At 37.6% G+C, this 15,801-nt stretch overlaps 1 protein-coding gene across 1 annotated transcript in view; it reads right to left on the bottom strand.

The window, feature by feature from the left end:
* Positions 1 to 15,801, bottom strand: part of CASQ2 (calsequestrin 2) — a 112,723-nt gene that overhangs the window by 43,618 nt on the left and 53,304 nt on the right. The window contains exons 5-6 of the mRNA XM_031967358.1: positions 13,650 to 13,723; positions 6,892 to 7,022 (exon numbers count right to left, since the gene is read on the bottom strand). Of these exons, the coding sequence (XP_031823218.1) occupies positions 6,892 to 7,022; positions 13,650 to 13,723 (205 nt within the window). The remainder of the gene's footprint in view (positions 1 to 6,891; positions 7,023 to 13,649; positions 13,724 to 15,801) is intronic.

The raw sequence follows: 15,801 nt of genomic DNA on the forward strand, positions 1-15,801 counted from the left end.
TGGGTATCAGTGGGGTGCACATGCCCCAGCTCCTGGAATTCATCAAACCTGAACATTCTCTTTTCCTTCATCATGACCCCTTGTCCTTTTTGGAAAGAATCTGGGACCTGAAGTCCTAAATATTCCCTGAGCCTACCAATCTTGCCTCACTTCGTAATCCCATTAGAAAACCATCCTACCAATTTACTGGCTCCAACTTTTGAATTAATTTTTTTGTACTTAAAATCTTAGAATTTGATAGTTGGAAAGGACTTCAGGGGCCATCTTTTTTTTAACCACATAAACAAAATAGATTCTGTCTGTAACATATATGATAAGTACTCATCATCCAGTGTCTAATTGGAATTATCCAAGAAGGAAGTACCCAGTTTGAGATATACTTGAGGGTACTCTTGACATACCTTATGCCTTTAACTTACTCCCCTATTTCTTCAATAATTTTGCTTTTCCTCTCTTTCTCTCCCCAGCTCTGCCCATTCATTATCCTCAGTGACTTCAGTATTCTCATAAATGAGCCTTTCAACATCACTGTCTTCCCAACTCACATAACTCTTCCACTTCTGTCTCTATTATACCTCAACCATGAATAGATACATGCTCCTATCTTTTTATCTCCATCCCTTGCATATCCACACCTTCCTGTAACATCTATCTTATCTGAACCTATGGCTGAACTCCTGATACTTTTAAAGGAAATCATTAAACCATAGAGTTCATGCTACACTTTTTCTGGGTCCTTACTGCTGCTTACAATATTTATATTCATCTCTGATTAGCTTCCTATATGGCTAATAATATCTTGTCTTTATATGGCATGTTAAGGTTTGCAAATTATTTCATGAACATTATTTCATGTTATCTTTAGAACAATTCTAGGGATAGCTGCTATTATTATTTAAATTATAAAGAGGAGGAAATTGAGGCAGTCAGTGATTTAAATTGCATGCTTAGTTTCACATAGCCAGTATCTGAGAAAGGATTCTTCAAGTTAAACTGTTCCAAACCTTCTCTTATTTCTTGATTTCTCTAACTCCATGCACTCTTACTCCTTCACTGGAAGATGCTCTCTTACTGAGACACCCAAAGGCATCCATTATCATCTTCTAGATCTCTCTTTATACCTCAAAATGTCTCCAGTTCTTCTTCTATATCATTCTCTTTCAGGTTCAGTTTATGAGATGGTATTTCTCCTTGCCAGCTTCTCAACTTGGGTCCTCAATGGCACCCTCTCTAGGCTACTGCAAGAGTCTGCTGCATTGACTGTTTCCTCTATCATTTCTTTAGTCTTTTCCTATGTATTTCTTCCTTCCCTGATGTTGAAAAGAAAGATAACATCTCAACCATCCAGAGAAACTATTTCATTATCCCTAGTTTCCCCTGAAGGTATCATCTTATCTCTCATATCTTCTTTACTAATAAGATTATAAACACAGTGGTTTAGATTCTTTCTTCACTTTAGCACCCACTCATTCCTCAGCTCCAAACAATCTGGTTTCCCTCCCTACCATTCTTCTCTTCAAGCTCAGCAATGAATGATCTAATTGCCAAATGCAATGTTCATTTCTTGGTTCTACTCCTCTCCTTGACTTGGATTTGATACTATTGACCACCCTTTCCTTGATTTTCTTTTTTCTATTGGCTTCTGGGACACAGCTCTCTTCTGTTTTTCCCATTCCCTCCCCACCTCCCTGATTGCTTTCCTTCATTCTTTCTTTTCTGACTCACTGCCTTATTCCCATTCACCAAACATAGATAGCCCAAAGGATTCATCCTTAGCTCTTTTCTCTCTCTTTTTGGGTGTGATTTCATCCACTCTTATGCCTTAATTTAGCATGTTTAAGCAAATAACTCCAATCCAAATTTGTATCTTCAACTTAATTTTCTCCCTTAAATACCAGTCCTACATTTTCAACTGTCTATTGAGAAAATTCTCTGCTATTTCTAATGACTCTTCAAATTTAACATATTCAAAATTTGAGATATTTCCTTATGGTCCTTCTAATTTCTCTATTTCTCTACCATTACCTAAATCACCCAAGTTCAAATCCAGAGTCATCTTTGATCCTTCACTTTTCACTTTCCCCCAAGCTAATCAATAAATTGTCAAACCCTATCAATTCTCCTTTTTTTCCCCTGATTTATATCAGTCTCTTTCTCCACACTCACAATACTATACCTCCAATCCCATTTTGGGGCCTCATTGACTCCTATATGGTTTAAACATAGTAGTCTTCCAATTGATCTCTTTGCCTCCAGTCTCTTCTGCTCTTTAATCCACCTTTCCTAATTCCTAATTCCCACTTCTGAAGAAATCAAGCTTTCCCTCAAAATATCTTCAGTAGCTTTCCATTGTCTATAGGACACTGAACAAAAATGTTAGTCTAAACTGCAGGGGTCCTCAAACTAGAGCCTGCAGACCAGATGCGGCAGCTGAGGACGTTTATCCCCCTCACCCAGGGCTATGAAGTTTCTTTATTTAAAGGTCCACAAAACAAAGTTTTTGTTTTTACTATAGTCTGGCCCTCCACCAGTCTGAGGGACAGTGAAGTGGCCCCCTATTTTAAAAGTCTGAGGACTTCTGGTAGAGGATACAATGCAAAATTATAAGGGCTAAAGCCCTCCAGCATCTTACATTGACTTAGCTTTCCAGCCTTATTTCATTCTATATTCCTGCATGTATTTCTGTCAAAGTGAACTTCCCTGATCTTGTCCTGGTGATCTCCTGCCTCAATTTATTTGCATAGGTGATGTCTTTGCCTGGACCACAATCCCTCCATCTCAGACTGTTGCAGTAATCTCTTCCATCAGCCTCCATCTTCTCCTGACTCCTCCCCTTTCTCTAGATTCTACATTCTTTCTTAGAAAACTTTCTCATGAATCTCTTATTTGTTCCTACCACAGCCTATATTTTAAACTATATTTTTAACATTAAAAGAAAATAGATATTCTTTGTTCTTGTATTGTATTTATTTTTGAATATGTTTCCTCTGCTTCCCTGCCTAGAAAAACATGACATTCTTTGTCATGTAACAAAGAATACAAAAAAAGAGAAACAACAAAAAACATTCAGTCAGGCTAGTCAGCATATCAGTAGAATCTGACAGCATATAATGCTCCACACCCATAGTCCTCTACCCCCTTGTATCATGTTTGTGTCTATCTCCTATCCTTTCATGAACTGGTTTCTTATGTGATAGGATCACAGACTTAAAACTGGATGAAAACTTGGAGATTATCTATAACTTCCCAGTTATATAGAAAAAGAACTTTAAATCCCCAAAAAGTTAAATGATTTTTCCTAAAGTCACACAGAGTTGAGTATGATTCTGGATTGAATCTGTCTTCATTTTTATTTTTGTATTTCTAGTACCCAGCATAGTGTCTTTTTTTTTTTCTATTAACATTGATGAGTTACTTATTTAAAAATTTTTATAATAGCCTTTTATTTTTCCACATACATGCAAAGATAGTTTTCAACATTCACCCTTGCAAAATCTTGTGTTCCAAATTTTTCTCCCTCCCTCCCCACCTCCCCTCTCCCCTAGACAGCAAGTAATTCAATATAGGTTAAACATGTATAATTCTTCTAAACATATTTCCACATTTGTCCCTAGCATAGTATCTTGCAATAATAAACATTTGAATGTTTGCTGAATCTAAGGGAATTGAGCTGATTCTCTGGCTGAAGAAAGCCTGCTTCTTATACCAGGCAAAGCTTCAACGTAGGTTTAGGAACAAGATGATGGAGACAGGAAAGGAGAGATTAATCTATCTGAATATCTTGTTCCAGGGATACTTTAGATTGAAGGTAGCTAATTAGTATGGATAGAATGTGCTAGACTTAAAATCAGGAAAACCTGAGTTCAAATCCTGTTTCAGATACTTTCCAGCTCAACATTCCTCTACTTGCTTTGTTTCCTCAGTTGTAAAATTGTAGATAATAACAGCACTTAACTTCTGTATTGTTGTTGTGAGAATCAAATAAGATATCTGTAAAGCACTTAGCACAATGCCTAGAACATAGTAGGTGTATATAAATATTTATTCCTGTTCCTTGTTTTTATTACATGACTGGCCCTCCTCTTTTGCTGATCACACTTTTCTCTCACACTTTTCTTGGGTAACATTTTTGACTTCTGGTATAGAACTTTAGTCCATAGAAATCTGCTTATTATTGCCCTGAATCTTTTGAAAACAATTTTTCCAACACCTATGTGTTTGATTATACCCAAATTTCTTCTCCTTGTCTATCACAAATTCTATTGGGGGTGGGGGTGAGGGTCATCCCTTCCTCCCAGTATTCTCATGACTTCCATTTTATTTCAACAAGTTCCTCTCTGTTAGTGAAAATCAGACACAGAGCAGAATTCCCCAATGCTTGCTTCTCCACCTTTTGAAGGATGAATTTAACACTAAGTTAAGAAGTTATTAGTTACTCTGTTTTTGGCAAAGACCTCCAACAGATGTCCAGACAACTGAAGTCCCCAAACACAACTATATCATATCTGTGCCTGGCTTGTGATCTAGTTCTCAAATTCTTCACCTTTTTTCTCTTTCTGTTCAAATGGTCCATATGGTATATCCCAATGACAAAATATTTTTAGTTTCTCACTCCACTGACCTTCACCCAGATACTCTCCACCATGCTATGTTCTCTTCCCTCACCCACTGCCATGTTCTTGGATTGCCCATATGACAGATTTTTATAGTTGAGGAAATAGAAGCCCGAAAGAGTTGAGTGATTTACCCCCAAATCAAATAGATAATGGCAAAACCAGTATTTGAATCCAGGTTTTCTGATTTCAAATCCAGTTCTTTTTCCACTGTACCATTGTGCTCAATTTATAGACTGGAAACATGGTAATAGTCCTCTTGATTACATTTATGTATTTTCCTGGTGGCCTGTATTTGTATAGCTGGAAGAATAATGATCCACTTCTGTCCCTTTTCCCAAAGGTACTTAAAATAACAACACACAAGATTCTCCACCCTGTGAAATTCATTTCTGAAAAGGCCACACTCCCCACCCCCACTCCAAAATCTCAGTTTATTACTGACCATTTCTTAGAGTCCCTGAACTTGTTGATTCATCATGGGATTTTCCTAATCAAGCTTTTCCTTGCTGTTCTGCTAAAAGGCATTTAATGGCCCCTCCCTCTCACTCTTTGCAGAGGTGGGGAATTATGGATTTGAAAAACTGCATATAATGTCAGGTTTATTTTGGGTTTTAAAAAAAATACTTGTTGTATAGTTTTGCTGAACTCTTCCCTACACTCTCCTCCATGTACTTTTTAATCCTTTACTATTTATGTGTATGTGATATATGATATATAAAAACTCCCTCTCAGTGAGGAAGAGGAATAGAGGAATACATTGGGGTATGTAGATGTAAAAACAAAAAGTTCTAATAAAAATATAAAAAAGGAATTCCCATCAATAGAGAGTTATTGTTTAGGGATAAGACATTCTGAACCTAGGGGGTTCCTGTTAAATAAAAGTATGTACTTTAGAGGAGTAATGTATTAACCCATTAACAATCACTAACATCTTAACACATATTTGTTTATCTGGTTAGTTGTCACTTGGGAGAACATGAGAAAGCTGCACTTTAACTTCTCTTTAAAATTGTTCCTGTAGGATCAGTTGTACTTTGGGAATCTAGAATTTTTCTTGGTCTCTGTGCCTTATTAAAATACTTTTATTCTTAGGAATAGGTTAGTGGACAAATTTTCAAGAGGGGAAGGGCTTTAGGAATTACTCTTGGCATGGGGTACCATCTAAGTGAAAGGTGGTATTAGGGTACTGTGGGGAAAAGCAGTAAAAGAGGAGAAGAGAAGCAAAAGGGGTGGAGAGGGGCTCAGAAATAGTAATTTTTGCATTGGGGATAAGGAGTTTGAAACATATCTGGGGCAGGCATAGCGGCTTAATAATTTTTTTTTGAGGCAATTGGAATTAAATAATTTGCCCAGGGTCACACAGTTAGTAAGTGTCTGAGTCTGGATTATGAAATCAAGTCCTCCTATACCAGATTCAGTGCTCTATATCATGCTTTGTTGGAGGCTGCTGCTGGGAAAGGGTTGGAACACACTGAGAAAGTGCTCACCTGGAGTGTAAAAGAAAAGCTACTACTGTTTTATTTAACCATTCTGCTAGTCAGTTAATTGTTTTTATTCTGCTGAAGTAAAAGTACTGTCAACACCCTCTAATTTTGGCATCCAGACAAAGCCTGTACCATCTCTCCATAGTTAGGGTTTTAGCATCATCAGAGATGATGATGATGATGGCATTTTTATAGCACTTCAAGATTTGTAAAGCAGTTTACAGAAATTATCTCATTTGATCCTCCCAACAATCTCCATTTTACAGATGAGGAAATGGAGGCAGACATGTTTGTGTGTGTGTGTGTATATATATATATATATATATATATATATATATATATATATGTCTCTGTGTGTGTGTCTGTGTGTGTGTGTGTGTGTGTGTGTGTGTGTGTGTTTTACTTAGCTAGCAAGTATCTGAAGTAGAATTTGAACTCAGATCTTCCTGGCTCTCTAATTTCAATGCTTTATAGATTGTACCATCTAGGTGCAAACTTCAACACAGACTCAAATATGTTTAGGATTGACTGTGCCTGCAACCTGGCCTTATGGGAGTTTGTCTTCTGGGTGGAGTCGTCTGGCCTTACCTGCAAGGGTTTCCCGCATTCAGTTGTCATAGTATGACAAGGGTCCCCAGTGACCTGGAAATAAACATCTATCAAACCTGGAAAGATAATTCTCAAACTTTTGGCCAGTGTTGGTACAGGATTTAAGAAGGTCTACCCTATTTCCAAGGGTAGACCTTGAAAAATGGACCTTGGACCTTGGAAAATGATTTTTGGGGAGATACCTTTGGTGCTCTTTCACAAACTCCACAAGCTCTTCCTCAGTATAAGGTTTATCTGGTATGGGAATGGGCTCATCCATAAATGGTTCATAGAAGTCAACCTCATTCATCTTCAGGGTTAGCTTCTTTGCAACCTGTGGAAACAGGGGAGGGAAGATATAATCAGAACTGTTTCATTGAAGATAGGTCCACAGGACTGACTGGTTTGTCTCTTTGAGGAAGGGTTGTGTTCTCTGAAGTTTCCTTGGCAGAGAGGACGAGGGGAGGAAGTGAATAAAAAGGCAAAAATGACAGACTGGTGCAGGCTTCATGCTTTTTATGGGATCAACCCTAGCTTTGTGACTGTGGGCAAGTGGGCAAGGTTGCCTATGTCTTAGCTTCCTCATCTATAAAATGAGGATAATAATAACTCCTATTTAATAGGGTTTATGGATAGCTAGAAGGAACTTGAGAACCATCTAGTCAGACCTTCTAATTATTTAAAAAAGGAAACTGAGTCCTAAGAAAATTATACAAGGTCATAAACATGGTAAATGTCACAAGTGGGATTTGACCCAAGTCCTCTATTCAGAGCTAGAAGGATCAAATGGGATAAAATGTGCAAAATGCGTTTTAAATTTGATATCAGCAATCATTATTATAGATAATCAAGGAGCAACTAGAATTAAAATTTGGTAAATTCAACCACATTTTCAGGAGAAGTAGAATAGGATGAAGGTAAAATACTGGATGTAGATGCAGGAAAACTCATGTCTGGATCTTGCCTTGGAACAGTCCTAATTATATAGTTATGGTCAAGTCACTTAAGTGCTCTGTGCCTCAGTTTCCTTATGTGTAAAATGGAGATAATAATTTCTGTAATACCTTGGAAGGTGGTTATGAGACTCAAATGTGTTGGAATCCTTACAAAGTGATAAGTCAGTTGCCTAATTTAGCATGGTACTTAGCAAATTCTCTAACTCACTAATGTATTTAAGTACTCACTGGAGTTCACAAGTATTCCCATACTTGCTAAGTAATCTCCCATACTTCTGTAATTTTGTTTTCCCACCATTACTGCCATTTAATTTGGAAGGTGTTAGAGAAGGATGGAGTAAACAGAGAAAGCTGAAAACAATGTTGTGGAATGTGAGGGTGTGAGATTGATTGAGTCTCTGGAGGCTCCCTGGGACTTGAAACAAAAGGCTTTGTTTAGGAGGATCAGGCGATGGCCCTTCTTCCCCCTGATCTAATTCTGTAGCCTCCTGGCTATTTGAGTTGGAGGGCCAGCCTGGAGAATTATGTCTCCTAGTGCCAAGTTCCCTTCTCTCTGTCCATCTCTTCTGATGACCCAGATCGTTAGCTGAAGGTCTCTTGGCACCAGATGAAAAGCACGGGGGACCAGCCAATGGCTAGGGTGACATTTCATCTCTCCCCAAGCCTCCCTGGCATGTTTGCCTTAAGAGTCCCTGCCCTCAGGACATCTGATGCCGACTCTGAAGGGACTGGAGAGGCTGAGAGTGTGAAAAGCTCTAAAGAAAAGCCAAAGTGGTGGTTCCTTCCTTTTCTTCCAGTGCTGGTGAGTGAAAGAATACACCTGGGCCATGAGTGACCCTGGGGAGATGCCCAGATCAGTTGGCTGCCCCCTCATGGTGGTCACTAGTCTTACGCAGATTGGATTTGGGAGCACAGGTGAAGGGGAGAGTTGTAGGGAGTTCAAATTAAAAGTCCTTGGGAAACTCCATGTTTTGTCAGCAGTTGTGATGGATTCCTGGGTTTCCAAGGCCCTGTAGAATCGATTGTTTGTTTGGCTTTGTTTTGTTTTTATTAAGTACTTTGCCAGCCAGTACCTTTTGTTAAAAGCAACTCATTTGGCTCAAAGCAAAGAGTGGAGAGAGTTGGGAAAAGAAATGGAGGAAGGAGATTCATTGTCCTGTCTGTTTGGAGGGGCAGGAACCTGGGGTGGGACTGCTTCTCCAAAGGCTTCTGCATAGGTTCAGAGTTGGATGGGGTCCCTGAGGTCATCTAGTCTAGTCTCCTCACTTTCCTGATGAGAAACTCAGGCTTAGGGCACTGAAGTTACCATGGAGGTGATACTAGTTACAATCTCAACCCATAAGTCCTATCGTCTTAGATTTGTGTCTCTGTCTGTCTCTGAATGTCTCTCTGTCTCTCTGCTTCTCTCCATTTCTGTCTCTATTCTCTGTGTCTGTCTCTCTGTCTTTCTCTTTGTATCTGTCTCTCTGTGTATCTCTTTGACTCTCTTTCTCTCCCTCTCTGTCTTTGTCTCTCTTTCCCCCTTCTTTATCTGTGTCTTTCTTTGTCTCTCTGCTTCTGTCTCTCTGTGTGTTTCTGTCTCTCTGCTTCTCTGTGTATTTCTGTCTTTATTTCTCTGCCTCTCTCTCTCTCTCTCTCTCTTTTTCTCTCTCTGTGTGTGTGTGTGTGTGTGTGTGTCTCTGTCTCCTCTCCTTTCTTCTCTGTCTCCCTCTTTGTCTCTCGCTGTTTCTATCTCTCTCCTTTGTTTTTCTCTGTCTGTCCTCTGTCTCTCTGTGTGTCTGTCTCTATTTCACTTTCTCTGTCCCTCTCCTCTGTCTGTCTCTGTGTGTGTCTGTCTTTCTCTATTTCTCTTTGTCTCTGGCTGTCTGTCATACCATCTAGCCTCAGGCTGGATGCTGACACTGGACTCTGACTTTCTGGGTCCAGTTTCATCATGGCCCAGATAGTTTAAAAAGTAACCATGCCTGGAGGGGAAAAGGAAGAAGAAATGCAACAGAGGGAAGTACCTAACTCCAATTTTCTGGGATTCTCTCCATGTATATTTCTTTTGGAATTTGGAGCCATCTCCTCTCAGAGACAATATTGTCATTAATGATCTCAAAGAAACTAATACTATGTCTTCCTTTAAGCTATTATTGTATTCATGAAAAAAGAAGCTTCTCCTGGGAGAAGTAGACTAGTGAGCAGGTACTATGCAATGGTGATAGGTGCTCTCAAAATAAAAGATTTTCAATAAACAATTTTATTAAATACATAGAAGAAAAACCATGCAGAACGGCATATAAAAAGAACAGTTTTGTCACTACCTTGTTAAATATATATGTATATGTGTGTTTATATGTGTGTATTCACAGATGCCACAGACATGGGATTCAGAGATTATTTTATCCAACCCTTTCATTTTAAGAGCGAGGGAACTGAAGCTCAGGAGGTTAATTGACATGCCTAAAATGGCCCGGGTTGGATCCGAACCAGATTTTTAACCTAGGCAGTGGATAGAGTTAGATTCAGAAAGACATTTTTTGAAATTTACTTCAGACTTTTATGAACTGATCCTGAATATATTCTCCACCTTACTGGACCTCAGCCTCCTCATCTGTAAAATGAGGGGGTTGGATTTTATGATATCTATTGTATCTTTCAAATCTATGGTCTATCCCACCTGTGTGTGTCTATGTAAATATATTTCTCTAAGAAATATACATGTATTTAATATATATAATATAAATTAAAAACAATGTCCACACACATATATGATATAGTATGTTAAACTACAAACATAGAAGTTTATTATTTCTTAGACAAGCTTCTTTCTATTCAGCTTTATATAGTGAAATGTTTGTGTCTATTGATTGTTAAATTCACAATGAAAAAAAGAAAATTTAAATTGTCATCATAGGGCTTGGGAATTCCCCTCTCCCTACTCTACCTCCAGTTTGGATGGGCTTTCTCTTGCTTCCAAGAAGGCCTAGTCACACACTGTCATTGATCAGTCACTGGAGAGGCATTGATCATTCAAGGAAAGTTTATAAGTAAGGCTTCTTAGAAGCAAGAGGAAGTCGATCCAAATTGTTGGTCGCAAATACAATCAGAAATGACAATATTGGGGTAGTTACATGGCACAGTGGATGGAGCCTGGCACTGGAGTCAGGAGGATCTGAGTTCAAATGTGACCTCAGACACTTATATTTACTAGCTGGGTGACCCTAGGCAAGTCACTTAACCCCAATTGCTTTGCAAAAATAATAATAATAAAAAAAAACATGTGATGATACATCTTCTTATAAAAACTTATACGTGCAAGGCCTGTTTGTTTCCTGCACTTATGTTTGGGTCAACAAGGATTTTAGGGCACAAATGTAAAGGTTGAGTAGAAGCTCCGGATGATATATAAATTCTAGATTTCTTGAGCAAAGTTTTTCTAACGTTTCCCTTGCCTCCTACTAAGCCTAGTATCTATCCCTTGGGAAGTCCCTGGTTTCATGCTTACTGCTGCCTGTGGATGCAAAGAGATTGAATTCACTCTTTATCTTGAAGTAGAGCTCATTCATTCTTTTGACAAATATTTATTGAGAATCTACTGTGAGCCAGGCTTTTTGCAAAGCTCTGCTCTTGCTCCTTAGTGTTATTACACTATTTGAGAATGCTATATTAAGAGCTGAAGAGGCCCTCTGGTGACCATATAACTAAGTAGTTTAGCTACTTATTTATTTTAATGGTAGTGATGGATTTTGCCAGAGGAGAGGAAAGCACTCACACATTTATTTGGTGATCACACAAGGGCAGACAGTAACGCCAGTGCTTATTCTAAAAATGGTCAGCCTGTGTATTCTGTGAGTCTATTTAGGCACCATTTAGACTGATGAAAAATGAAACCAGCTCAGAACAAATTGCAACGTGCTTTAGAGCTCGGAAGTAAAGATTTCTCAGCCTTGGACTTCGTTATCAACTTTGCTTTGTTAGCTAGTTGCCATCCACTGTGCAATTGTGTCCCTTCTCCTTAGTCACAAAGTCTTCCAACTAAGACATCCCCTAGGACATCTTTGTCCTTTCCTTTCCTTATTTATCACTCAAGGACATTCTCTTATCACTACAGATACTTTCCAATAGGTCACTTTGGCTTTTTTTTTTTTTTTTTTTTTAACATTTCCCTGTTCTAATTCACCCTGAAAAATGCTTTGACCTTAACTTCTCAAAAACTATTTTCATTATTTTCTATATACACAAAAACATAGTATTTGAGGCACTCAAAATCATCCTAACTGGTCTCCCCGCTTCTATCTTTCCCCAATAATTCATCCTTGACACAACAAAATCTTTTTCTTCAAATATAATAATTTTTTTTATTAAAAACTATTCAGGACTCTCTAATGCTCATAAGATAATATTCAAGCTCTGCATCATTGAGTACTTGCCCGGTTTTCCAACTTTATTTCATCCTTCTCCCAGTCCATATTCTATACTTCAACCAAAATGGCCTGTTGTCTATTTTCAGAACTTATTCTGCCCTCTCTTGCTTTCTGGAGTTCACAAAGGCTGTTCCCTATGTCCAGAATATATTCCTTATTCTTCTCAATCTATCCTTTCTTCAAAGCTTAGTTCAGGGGCCAAACCTTGGATGGAACCTTCCCTAATTTCACCCTGCCTCCACCTGTCATCATCAAATGAAAGTGATCTGTCCTTCTAAGTATTTTCTCAAAGCTCTTTTCTTTCTTCTGCCCAATTATATTGTCTTTTGTACATCCTTTGTGTTTTACTTCTCATAGATAGTAGATGCTTAAAGGGCAGCTACCATATTGCTTTCTATCTTTGCATCCTCCACACCCATCATAATGCCAGTTGCAGTTAATGAAGAAAGCTCTGTTGAACTGAATTAAATCATATAAAAATCTAAACTTTTTCTTGTATTCAAAGTTCAAAAATCATACTCATGATTTCTCATTTCTTAACATTATCATTCAGCTGTAACCAGATTCATCTATTTGCTTTCCTTTACTTCTAAACACACATACACACACACACACATATGCACACACACACACACACACACACATATATATATATATATATATATATATATATATATATATATATATACCAGTTGGCTTCCATGCATGTACATATACCGTATCTCTCTCTAGAGGTCTCTTTTATCCTTGCTACAAGTATGGATCCATTCTCCTTTGAAAGTCATCTAAAAAATCATCTCTTACTGAAGTCTCCTAGGATTAACTTCATGCTTCTTTGGTCCTTCCTACGTATTGTTTGTGTCCTGCCTTCTGCATCAAGTTGAAGACAACCTCTTAGAACAATGTTTTCATTCTTTAATATATACTAAAAACACTTAACAGAAGCTTCAAAAATACCTTTTGACAGCCAACTGCTTCTAATTATGCTGAGCACAAAGTTTCCATGATTAGTATTCCTTTTCCTTTGCCATTTGACTGATGTAGGAATACTTGCCATGTCTGAAAGGACTGTGAAAAGATCTAGTTCTTGCAGAATCCAGAAAATTCATTGGGCTTATAATAAGTTCTAAGAAAATCCTAGAGAACATATTAACTCTTCTCTGACTAAAAATCTAATATAGAATATTCAGAATCACCTTGCCTATTTTGGAAGCTCTCCTGACTCAGATTCACACTTCTGGATGGCTCAGAACAGCTACCATTTGGGGTGGGCCTCTGGAATCTTAGGATGCCCTAGGATTTAGAGTTTATCTAGGGCAAAAGGCACTTTGAACCTTTTTATCTTTTCTGTGTTTTACTTCTTAAAAGTGTCATGGTAGCAGGATGGCTAGGCACTTCTCCAAGTAAGGAATTTTAATAGTCCTCTTTAATTGAATTGTGCCTTATTTCCTATTATTTCTTTCTTGGGAAATAGAAACTTAAAATTGAAAGCTAATTGGAAGGGAAAGGAAGAAAAGGAAAGATAAGAAAAAAAAAAAGGAAAGAGAAAGGAAGAGGTCATAATTCAATGTTTTAGCCTTACAGATGTCTACTTACCCCTTTATCAAAAGTGGCAAAGAATTTGATGTAGGGCTGGAAATGCTCAGCTGCTTCTTCAAATGCCTTGTAATCTAAAGAAGAAGATAAAAGGAAAGGAATTTTCAATATCTGCACTCCAGAAATCTCTTTTCCTCTTTAAAAGAAATGATTTAGTGATATTAAAGTATCAACCAATCACTTAACAAATACTTGCTAAGTACCTATTATTTCTAGGTATAAAAACAGGAAAAAAAATACTCCTCCTCAAGGAACTCACATATGATTTTAGAGTAAGAAAGATATTTACATAGTGGGAAAAGGACTAGATCTGTGATTTCATTGACATAGGGATTCCTATCTCCTTATAACTTAGATTGTCCAAGAATTTCCTGGGGCTTTGAGAAATAAAGCAAGGTAATACAGCTAATATGAGTCAGAATCAAGATTTGACTCCAGCGCTTCCTGGTTTGGAGGTCAAATCTTTATTGCCATTACCATCCAATTAATATAGCATAATGTCTTCTATCCTGTACTTTAATTATCCGATACTATAGCATCTATAACATTCTATAACTACACCATCCAATTCATATAGAATAATATCTTCTATCCTATACTATAATATTCTAGCTTATACTATAAGTAAGAGGATGTTTATGTATCAATATTTAAATGTACATAATGATTTTCAGCTGTCTTAAATCAACCCATCAACAGCATTTATTAAAGGTCAAGTATATGACAGGTCTTATGACAGGTTCTAGGGCTACAATGTTAGAAATCAAACTCATGAGTTCTTCATGAAGCATTCCAAATCAATTGAAGTTTCTTGGGGAAAAGTGAATCTTCTTATCACTCTTCTATGAGGTAGACAGGTGAAAAAGAGAAAGGGACTGGGGAAAAAAAGGATATTTAATAATTACACAGAAATCCCTCAAATAAAAACTTTGATTATTTTATCTGTGGTTCTCTGAAGGATATAGCCAGTAGGATGAGGACTGAAAAATATATCTTACTATAAAGTTGAATTAATTAGCGATCATTGTTATTGTTCAGTTGGATCAATTCTTTATGATGCTGTGGACCATGCTGTCTATGAGGTTTTCTTGGCAAAGATAGTGGAATAGTTTACCATTTCCTTTTTAATAGATTAAGGCAAGCAAAACTTGCCCAGGGTGACATAGCTAGTATATATCTGAGGTTGGATTGGAGTTCAGGTTTCCTGTCCGTAGGCCCAGAGCTCTATCATCCGCTGAGCCATCTAGCTGCCCCATTAAAGGTCACACAATAGTAATTAAAACCTTCTTAGTCCTTTGGAGTTTATTTCCCTCTTCTGGAAGATTTTAGTCTGTTCATTTTCTTTGCCCTGCCCTGGCATCAGCATGGCTCTCTTAGGGGAATTTTGAAATGGAATAATTTTCAAGCTTTTCTATGACTTTAAATTTCAATCAGAACCTTGGGGTGACAAATCAGTGATATGTTAAGAGAAAATTTATCCATTCACAATTGGTATTTCTATTACCTTCCATTAGAAAGAATAGCTGTTGATAGAGATTCTCTATGCACAATCTCTTGGAAGACAGAGGAATCAAATTAGGGAAAAGAAATTTACATAGTATATTCAGAGTTACAGATAAACATACTCCAATACACATTTGGAAAAGCAGATGGATGAGAAGATACACACACACACACTCACACATATTGGTGACTGGGAGGAAGAATGGGGAAGGGGGGAGAAGGTGGAGATTGCATGAGAGAGAATGAGTAGTTAGAAAGTCAGTGGAATTATAAGTAAAATACAGGAAGTCACTAAAAAAGTACCAGGTTTATCAAACCTAAATACATGTTATTTATCAGTCCATTCATGACTAAAAAAAGAGTTTGATTCAGTGATTCAAAGCCCTTATTGAACCAATGACAAATCTAATTATATTGAATTCTAAGGAACTTTTGTTCCCTAAACATTCAGGCCTTTTTAGACTAGTTCAAATCTTTTCATGCTGTCCAGGTCTCCAACCTTCTATAACTACTTATGTAAACTATGACTATCTTAATCATCCCATCTAGTTTTTATGTGGGAGCAACTAAGTGGCACAGTAGACAGGGCTTCAGGCCTGGAATCAGAAGATTAATCTTCCTGAATTCAAATCTGACTTTGACCCTTACT

Source organism: Sarcophilus harrisii, chromosome 4 (assembly GCF_902635505.1).
Source record: "Sarcophilus harrisii chromosome 4, mSarHar1.11, whole genome shotgun sequence".
In the NCBI taxonomy this organism is placed as follows: Eukaryota; Metazoa; Chordata; class Mammalia; order Dasyuromorphia; family Dasyuridae; genus Sarcophilus; species Sarcophilus harrisii.